Source organism: Rhinopithecus bieti, unplaced genomic scaffold (assembly GCF_001698545.2).
Source record: "Rhinopithecus bieti isolate Rb0 unplaced genomic scaffold, ASM169854v2 scaffold_495, whole genome shotgun sequence".
Taxonomy (NCBI): Eukaryota; Metazoa; Chordata; class Mammalia; order Primates; family Cercopithecidae; genus Rhinopithecus; species Rhinopithecus bieti.
In genome coordinates this window covers 341331-351225 of record NW_016803120.1, presented here as the reverse complement: position 1 = coordinate 351225, position 9895 = coordinate 341331, and the positions used below count along the sequence as shown (strand labels likewise).

The window sequence follows — 9895 nt, the reverse complement described above, 5'->3', positions numbered from 1 at the left end:
AAAGAAAGAGAAAAGAAAAGAAAGAAAGGAAGGAAAAGAAGAGAGAGGAGGTGAAAACGCTCTGGCATGTGTATGGAGTGCTAAAGAAACATAGGCTATTATCCTTGTAGGTAGGAGGCAGCAACTGGGAAGGGCCCAATTTTAGAAACCTTTACTTAACTAACTAAAGAAGTTGGAAGATTTACACCTTAATAGGGTATGGAAGAAACTATGTCTTTCAAGGGAAGGAGCTCTTAAATGTAGCATTTTCTGGTAATCCTGCAGCACAGTCATCTGCTCTGAAGGGGCTTGGATTCCTTCTGAAATGGGGACCTGAGTGGTGGCAGATGAGGGCAACTCAGGGGAGGACTGGTGCCTACCTTGATGGCAAGATGTGGTCTACAAATGGCAATGTCTTCCTGAGCAAAGCAGCTAAGGCTGGACTCAGAGTGTGTTGCCATGGCGGTGAGTCTAAGGAAGGTGTTCTCGGGTGGGTTTCGCTCAAAATTGGAGAAGAACAGGCCAATGGTTATTGTCTTTTCTGAAACACATGACAGGTGGAGTCAGTGCCAACAGGTGTGTGTACCCCAGAAACAGCCATAGTTACACACACAATGCAAAGGACTCAGGGCCTCACTGAGACCAGAAAGATGCCTCATTTTCCCCAACAATTGTACGCTTGGAACTCACTCAAGACCTCACTCCTCACCCTCATCCCCATCACCACCCTCAACAACACTCTTGGCAGACCACCTCAGTGGGGTTGGGGAAGGGTCCCTGTGAACTGGAACAAGTTAAGCTCTTTGAGCCTCAGTGTCCTTGTGTAATAATGCCTTCCTAGTGGGATGGTTTGTGTTGTTTGTAGGGTTTTGTTTTGTTTTGTGTTAGAGACAGGGTCTTGCTCTGTCACCCTACAGAAGAAATACTGACTCCTACTGTCACCACTGCTCCGGGGATGAGGTATCCCCCCTGCCCAAGTGAATCCTCTGCTTTCTAAATCTGTGCCCCTCCTGACCCCATCACACTAGCTGTGTAACCTGAGTAAATTATCGAGCCTCTCTGTGTCTCATCTCCTCATCTGTAAAGTGGGGATAGCAATGGTTCTTGCCTCAGAACATTGTTGTGAGGCCTAACAAGATGATGCACATACAGCACTTAACATCATTTTGGGCAAACAGTAAGTGCCTGATAAATGTGAGCTAGTGATTCTAGTTGTCTCATATCCCCAGGCATAGCATTGTCAATTTTAACGCGTCTCTCCTGAGCTCATTCTTTCCCTCTTGCCTGCGTATTTTCCTCAGCATAGGAGCAGGTTCAGCTCTCTCCCTCTGTCCAGTGTCCCTGGCTGACCACTCCGCAGCCTCACCTTTTCTATCATGCCTCCAAGGAGGACCAGACGGTTTGTCTCACTTTCCCAACTCAATCGTCTTAACGCCCAGGAAGCTTCTCTGCAAGCCCACTCTCTTAATAGTGCTCTTCAGCCTTGACACCTTGTGCCCTTTCTGCTGATCTTGCTGGGTGCCTCCTTTCTTTCTTTGACTATTTGGCCTCCCTTACCCTGCTTTTCCCCTGACCGCCCCTAAATGCTGCTGCTGCTGCCGGGTTCCCTCCTCACCTTCTCATCTCCTCACTGTCCTCTCCCCACTGCTGTGAGCTCATCTATGCCCTGACTCTTTGTTGGCCCCCCTGTGCTGGGATTTCCACATCTGAGCTCCAGCCCAGAACTTTATCTTACCAAGGTTTCCTGCTGCCCACTGGTCAGCTGCACGTGCACGTGTCACGGGCTTTCAGACACAATGTGCCACAACCAAATTCATCCTTTTCTCCCCAAACCTGCTCTTCCCCATTTTCCTGTTCTAGTGACTCACCCAAACCAGAAGCACCCACCACACACATATACACACTCACACAGTCACAAGCCCCATCTATCCCAACTCCATAATACATTTTAACTCTAAGTGCTGCTAGCTTAGTTTGGCCTTCATTTCTTGACTTGATGATTACAAAACCTTCTCATCTTCAATTCCGTGCTTCTCAAGACTCTGGATGCACATTAGAATCAAGTGGGGAGCTTTACAAAACAACCCCAACACCAGGCCCACCCCAATCAGTTACATCAGACTCTGGCGGTGAGGCCAAGACATCAGCAGTTTTAAAGTTTCCAGATGATCAGAGACTCTGAGCCTACTCTGGCTCAGAAGGCTGCCCCTCCCCGCCCCACAAAAAAAGTTCCCCAGATGACGCAATGTGCGGCTAACGTTAAGAAGCACTTTTCTTATATGACCCTTTCCATTCCATTCTGCCAAAAGTTCTTTCTTGTTAAGATGAATTTCTGATTCCATTGACTACCCTGGTTGAAACCTTCCACCAGTTTTCCATTACCCAGAGAACAAAACTCAAAGTCCTTAGCAAGAGAGACAAGACCCTGTGTCACCTGGGCCCTGTCCAGCTCTCACGCCACCCCCCACCCCGACTCCACTCCTCCCATGCTTGGAAAGGGAAGAATGATACAGAGACTGCAGGTGAGGTGACCAGTTAGAAGGCTGTTGCAACGCTGTAGACAAGCTCTCGTCAACTGATTCTCACACTTGTCTGCACACTGGAATTACTCGAGTTTTAAAATTCTGATGTGTTCCACCATGCAGTTTCTTTTTTCTTTTTTTTCCTTTTTGAGATAGAGTGTCACTGTGTTACCCAGGCTGGAGTCTATAGTAGCATGATCTTGGCTCACTACAACCTCCGCCTCCTGCGTTCAAGCGATTCTCCTGCCTCAGTCTCCCCAGTAGCTGGGATCACAGGCGTGTGACACCAAGCCCGGCTAATTTTTGTATTTTTAGTAGAGTTGGGGTTTCACCATGTTGCCCAGGCTGGTCTTGAACTCCTGACCCCAGGTGATCCACCCGCCTTGGCCTCCCAAAGTGCTGGGATTACAGTCATGAACCACTGCATCCAGTCCACCATGGAATTTGTGATTTAATTGGCCTGAGATACAGGCTGAGCGTCAAACTTCCCCAGGTGATTCTAATGTGCAGCAAAATTTAAAAGCAATTGTTCTACTTCAGGGAATCTTAACCATAGAATAACACAGGGTGTTTAAAACAAAAAGCAAGAAAAAAAACAATGCCTGGACCCCATCTCAGACCAAGTAAATAAGGACCTCAGAGATGAGCAGGGCCCTTTGCACATGTTACTCCTTCCGTCTGGAATGCTGTGACTTACTTTTCTGGCCATTACTCTCCTACTCATCCTTCCAGATTCAATGCAGTACAATTTATTTGGGGGCAGCTTACTCCAGCCTGCGGGGGAGGTGCTCTCCTGCCATTCCACTCTGTTAAACTCAGCAAACACTTCTCACACTGCTGCGAAGTGTCTGTTTACTTATCTGACTGCAGTTGGCATCATGTTTTTCTCCTGCTTCGGGCCCAAAAAATATGTGTTGAATGAGTGAATGACAGAGAACACGAGAGTGAGCAGCAGGGGCTCAAAGCCATCTCTAGAGACTGCAGGGGGTGCCCTGTGGCTGCTGCCTGCCCAAGGCAGGGGCTGTGTGTGTGTGTGTGGGGGGGTGTCTGGTGGGGCCATAGAGCGTTACCCAGGTTGGCACTGAGCGTGAGGTGCAGCTTCTTCCTCCAGAGCTCGGCAGCAAGGACACCGTTGTAGTGCACAGCCTGGACCCCAACTGCCAGCAGCACTGCCGTCTCCTGCTCACTGTGGTTAACCAGCATCACCGAGATCTGGGTATCCCCTCTCAGGGGTAGGGAGCTAGGTGCTTTCAAGAGCAGGTACAGAGGATTGGCAGTCTTGAGACAGGGAGGACGGATGCTGTTGTCTTTCGCATGTTTCATTTTCTCTTTCTCAACTCTCTCCAGCACCTCTTTTTCCTGAAGAGACCCTGGACAAGGGAAGAAACAAAGCTGACCTTTTACCCGGGTGGTATAAACGCTTCTCATAAAACCCTGGGAATCAAAACCATTTACCCACTTCTGCTCAAATGCCAAAGTCATGAGAGCTCTGCAAGCCTCTAAGGCCGTATTTAGCCCAAAAACGTCTGTGTCAGGCAGATCCACCACCGATACAGTGTGTCTCTTCCAAACCGCTCAAGGACCAAGTTCTTTTTCAAGTGCTATGAATTCGCCCCTTGAACGATGAGAGAGGAAGGTTGGGGACAAGTCAACACTGTCTCTGAGGACAGTTTTGCAGGGAACTGAATCTTCCTATGCGAAAGAATTTACACTTCCTCTGAGGGTCAGGAATGTCCTAGGGTGCACAGTCCCTACAACAAAGACATATCTGGGCCCAAATGTCAATGGTGTCAAATGGGGTTGAGAAACCCTGTTTTATATGACGGGGGAAGGACAAGGCTTTTTCTGACTGCGTCTGCCAGGCCCATCCCTTTCCCTCGCTTGCTGTTTCAGATACTGAGAAGCCTGGGCCCTTCCCTGGCCATACCTTCAGGATACTTGTAGTTCTGAGTGATGTCCTCACAGCGGTCACTGCCCACACCCTTGGTGCTGATGTTGTTGCCAACGTACTTTGTGTTGGAGTCAGTCAGCTCCAGTTTCCCATCCTCACAGCACTTCCAGACCACACATGAGGCATTTATGGCAGCAAAAAGGTCTGACACTGCTGGGGTCAGCCTCAGCGTCCCCTCCTTGACTGCTCTGACCGGCACCAGATCACAGAACCCCAGGACTGAAGGAGAGAAAGGTTGGTGAGCATGGGAGCCATGCCTAGACCTCTGCTCAGTTCAGAACTGCATCACCTCAGTCCCCATCCTCTAGCCTATTTTCCTTCCCCAAGGACCAAGTCAGAGGTGAGCCCCAGGCAGGGTTTCTGAGAGAATCACAGAGGTGAAACTATTTAGTGATCAACCATTTAGTAATAAAACTTTTTGGTCATGGCCTCTGGCAGAAGCTCTCTCAGGAACTGGACAGGCAGAAGCTCAGAGGGCCACACTTAGAGAGAGGAGCTCTCAAGCCAGCTTTACTATGGATATGACAGGAATAGGGCCACCTTTCTTGAGCACTTACTAGGTGCCAGGCTCTGTGCCATTTCTGTTCCTGGGTGAGGAAGAGCTATCTTTTAGTGGGTCCTGAAGCTTCCTTTTTCTGGGCTTGAGCCTATCCGGTACCTTCTTCATCCATGTCCAGAACTTCAGAACCCCTTGCTGCAAGCCCCTGGCCTAGCACAGTCACTTGCCATCTTAAGATCCTCTGCCCTTCACTGTGACCCAACTCCCTCACCCGCGGCTCTAAAGTGCCTCGTCTCCCTACAGCCTCGTAGCCAGGATGGCAGGCACCTCTATTCCCATGAGCCCACTGGCATCAGGTCAGCTTTCTGCTGGCTGCTGTCATGCCTTGTGCTTCTACTGTTTTCGAGGATGCAGACCCCTTTGGGACTGCCTGCTGCTCCCGAGTCCTCTCCAGGGGACTTCTTCAGCTCTGTGTAGCCCTGCGTGGTCCTGGACCCACCCCTAGGCTTTACCTCCACCTCCATTAGGAGCACTTGAGTGCAGAATCTGCCATCCATCATAACCCTGGGGCAAGGCAGGCCGTGTCATCCAGCACTCTGTGGAAGTCTGGAAGATCCTGAATGTAGCAAAGAGAAAAATTCAAGTGGGAAGGAAAAGGAGTGCTGAAGAGGTTCTGGAAACGCAGCCTGGCAGAGTTGTTGTTGTTCCAGTGGGATGGGAGGTCACTGTGTCAAAGTGGCTATGGCACTCCCAGGAAGGAGTGACCATCAGCGCAGCCTCTAAGAGTCTTGAAAGCCTACTCTCCATGCCAGGGCCACGCAGGGGGTGGGGTTCCTGCAGAGGTGTGCCATGTAGGGTTGGAGCCCTTCCTGGACTGAAACCTCATCTCCCTCAGGCTTCTCACCAGATTCTGCCTCTCTGGCCTTCTCCGTTCTGAAGTCCCTCCTTATTATAGTACTCATCTACGAGCAGGCGCCCGCCGGTGCCCTGTGCTGAGGCAAACGTGGTCACCACACGGGCAGGGATTCCCAGGCATCGCAGAACTGTGAGAAGAGGGGTGGAGTGTCAGGGGGCGCTCTAGAGACTGGGCTGGGGGCATGTGGGAGGCTAGGATTTGCAATGTCTCCTCTGGGCACTGAAAACCTGGAAAACAGAGGAGTGTGGAACCTAGAAGTGGCAGCCAAGAACAGGATGCATGAAGGCTGATCAGTAAGGCACAGGTTCCACCACATGCAGGGTATACAGCAGGGGAGAAGGCAACGGAGCATAGAACACAGTGCGGTGGAGCTGCTCTGCTGGGGCAGGGTTGGGGAATTAAGTGAATTTGGGAACGGAGTTTGCAAATGAGCCCAACTTTCCTGAGGGGAAAAGCAGCAGAAGCTGGTGGGAGGAGCTGCCTGGGGCAACTACTTCTGTGTAGTGGGACGGGGAAATGTGGCCGCAGGGAGGCAGCACCTGCTTTTGGAGATGTCCCTCCCACATGGGAGGCCAGGGAACAACCCAAGAGGCAGGGCACTCTGTACAGGAGACAAGGGGACCAACCTGTGCAAGCAACAGCGGCCAACACCCAGGCCTGGCCATCATACACAGGTCGGCCTTGGCCGGTGAGCCACTGCCGCAGGATGGGCACGCTGCCCCGGCGCTTGTTCAGCAAGGCCCCTTCCTGGGTGGTCTGGGTCTGCGGGGTGGGCAGGACCCTCTCCTCCTTGAGATAATGCAGCTGTTTGGGGAAATGTGTGGATGTCAGTATGAGTCCCTCAGGCAGGACAGCTTCCAGGGCATGGGTAAGGAGGGCTCATCGCAGTACTCCAACCGTGGTGAACAGATCCCCAGCATCAGAGCCACCTGGTACTGGTTAAACCTGCATGCTCCTGGGCTCCATCCTAGGCCCCTGGGCCATAGCCCTAGGGCTGGAGCCCAGGACCGCCCTTCTTAACAAGTCCTCTGGCTCCAGCCACAAAGAGGAGCAGGAGAGCTGCCCTTCCTTGGGGGCTGGTTTCACCGGTTCTTAGTCCTCCACCCTCGTTGAAGGTGGTTTGCACCTGGGTCCCGGAGGCCACTTATCCCAAGCTTCTTTCAACTCACAGGCTGGTCTGGACCCTCACCACCTTTTCAGAGGGGACTTCGGTGGCAAAGAGGGAATGGTGAACACAGGACTCCTCTGAGAGGATTTTTAGGGACAAGGGAAAGCACCAAGTTACCATCATGGTCTGCATATTCTTATGAACAATTCAGAAACGTAAAAGAAGTCCCTTTGATCACTGCAGCAGCAAGCACTGGGTAAGACGGGCCCTACCAGCTCCTTCCCATGGACCTAAGCTCCAGGATGGGACTGGGTGTGGGCGGGAAGGAGGCTTAGTCTTCTGCGGGCTTGTGTCCTGAGGGAGGACACATTTCTTTGCTTTTCTCCCCCCTGTGGATGCTATTGCCTGTCTTCTTCTCCTCCTCAGACCCTTCTGTAGGAACTGTCCCCACACCCTGGGAGAAGGGGGCCAGTTGTGATTTGGGGGTTTCTGAGGCCACGGTGGTGGGGCAGGTCTCTCAGAGGGCTCTTGTCTCACCCCCACTCTATTCTGGTTCCCCAGCCTCTCACTTACCAAAGCACCCAACACACGGGTCACGTGCACTGGCTGGCTCCACTTCTCTACCTGCTTGTCCTCGCTCAGCAAGCGCAGGCTGAGGTCGATGACATCCCCCTCGAACTGTTAAGGACCACACAGGGCCATGATGAAGGGTCCTCAGGTCAGGCACTCATCCCGCAGGACAGCCTCATTATCTCGTCCTTCTCCCAGACCCGCACTCCACACCTGCCTCCCTTGCCTCATCCCTCTGAGGAGCTCTGGCTCCCTCCCCCCACCTCTCAAGTGACCCAGGTTCCTTTCCCAGGCATCTAGTCCTTTGCCTATTCTATTGTCTGACTCCCGGTAGGGTGTGAGCTCTCGGGGACCCGTGCTGTACCATTTCGTTTTGTTGCATTGCATTCCATTTCCATGTAGTGAACCCCGACTGTCCCTACCAGCCCTGAACCTGGAGTGGAGGATACTCCTCCTGTTCCTGAGGAGCCCATGGTTTAGGACTGGAGATGGACATGCAGCGCAGCCCCTTAGATTACAGAGCACAGCAGCATGGCCAGGGCTCTTGTAGAGATGCAGGCACAGAGCAGGACGGTGGAGAGGTTCCCTCTGCCTTCGGGGGTTGGGGAAGGCTTCGAGAAGGTCTTGAGAGATGGGCGGGAGCTTGCCAGGAGATAAGGGTGGGGAGCCCTTCCTGGCGAAGGGAACATTCAGCTTGTTGCTCTGAGGATGGTGAGCAGTTGGAACATGGGGTGGTTCATGGGGAAAGCAGAGCAGGGGCCTGGCTGGAAGGACCGTAGATGTTGGGCTACGGGGATTTGGTCTTTATCTCGAAGACAGTGGGGATGTAACTGAGGCTTGATTTGCCACAGCTTTAAGGAAAAGAATTCTGGTAGCTCTGGAGGATGTTCTGATGTGGCCCAGAGGAAGCGGGGGCACCACAAGGCTGAAACAGGCTAAATAAATGGTCTCATGACCAGGGGTTTTTGGACCTATCAGCTCTGTCTAGCCTGAACATGCAAGGTTATGGGACAGTCACTCTACACGCTCCTCCCCTAGAGGGCCCTAGTACCTGGCCAAAGTCCCAGGACTCTGCCTGGATGCAGCCAGCTGTGCCCAGGTAGATGAGACCATTCTGGTTCAACAAGTACTCTGTGCGCTGAGCCTCATTCTTCAGGAACACAGCATCGTCTGGTGAGAGGTGGGGAGGGATGAGGGCCTGTAGGGTGCCAGGTCCACCCTCCACATCCAGGCCTCTGTCCTCCCTGCCGAGATTAGGCTTGGCTGCAGGCCGCCCCGTCAGCTCTGGGCCTAATGAAGACTGAGGAGGAAGTCCCTCTTTCACTGCCCCCACTGGGACCCAGCCCAGAGTCCCTGGGTCAGTCAGCGTGTGGCCCTTATGGTCAGCCAGGAAGACAAGAACAACCTTAAAAATCTTGGTTGGCCAGGTGCAGTGGCTCACACCTATAATCCCAGCACTTTGGGAGGCCAAAGTAGGAGGACAGTTTGAGACCAGGAGTTTGAGACCAGCCTGGGCAACACAGCAAGACTCTGTCTCTACAAAAAAAAAAAAAAAAAACAGCCAGGTGTGTGGAGGATGAGGCGGGAGGAAACTTGAGCCCAGGAGTTTGAGGTTGCAGTGAGCTATGATGGTGCCACTGCACTCCAGCCTAGGTGACAGAGTGAGAGACTTTCTCTTAAAACAAATGAAAATCAGCCAAACGTGGTGGCTCACGCCTCTAATCCCAGCACTTTGGGAGGCTGAGGCAGGTGGATCACCTGAGGTCAGGAGTTCAAGACCAGCCTGACCAACATGGTGAAACCCCATCACTAATAAAAATATAAAAAATGAGCCGGGTGTCATAGTGCACACCTGTAATCCCAGCTACTCGGGAGGCTGAGGCAGAAGAATCTCTTGAACCTGGGAGGTGGAGGTTGCAGTGAGCTGAGATTGTGCCATCGCACTCCAGCCTGGGCAACAAGAGCAAAACTCCGTTTCCAAAAAAAAAAAAGAAAATCCTAATTGTTCACAGCCAAAACACTATCGTCCCTGGATAAATTGGCAACAGGCCAGGGAGCTTCCAAGTGGCTTGTATGTCTTTCCCATAAATTCAATTTGTGATGAAAAACCTGGTGTGTTGGGCCGGGCGCGGTGGCTCAAGCCTGTAATCCCAGCACTTTGGGAGACCGAGACAGGCGGATCACGAGGTCAGGAGATCGAGACCATCCTGGCTAACACGGTGAAACCCTGTCTCTACTAAAAAATACAAAAAACTAGGCGGGCGAGGTGGCGGGCGCCTGTAGTCCCAGCTACTCGGGAGGCTGAGGCAGGAGAATGGCGTGAACCTGGGAGGCGGAGCTTGCAGTGAGC

The 9895-nt window shown here is 52.3% G+C and overlaps 1 protein-coding gene across 1 annotated transcript in view; it reads right to left on the bottom strand.

Annotated features, from left to right (window-relative positions):
* The window catches only part of EPB42 (erythrocyte membrane protein band 4.2), a 28766-nt gene that overhangs the window by 9436 nt on the left and 9435 nt on the right, over nucleotides 1-9895 (bottom strand). The window contains exons 4-11 of the mRNA XM_017858305.1: nucleotides 8597-8715; nucleotides 7549-7653; nucleotides 6494-6671; nucleotides 5856-5994; nucleotides 5464-5567; nucleotides 4429-4671; nucleotides 3572-3871; nucleotides 360-520 (exon numbers count right to left, since the gene is read on the bottom strand). Coding sequence (XP_017713794.1) covers nucleotides 360-520; nucleotides 3572-3871; nucleotides 4429-4671; nucleotides 5464-5567; nucleotides 5856-5994; nucleotides 6494-6671; nucleotides 7549-7653; nucleotides 8597-8715 — 1349 coding nt within the window. The remainder of the gene's footprint in view (nucleotides 1-359; nucleotides 521-3571; nucleotides 3872-4428; nucleotides 4672-5463; nucleotides 5568-5855; nucleotides 5995-6493; nucleotides 6672-7548; nucleotides 7654-8596; nucleotides 8716-9895) is intronic.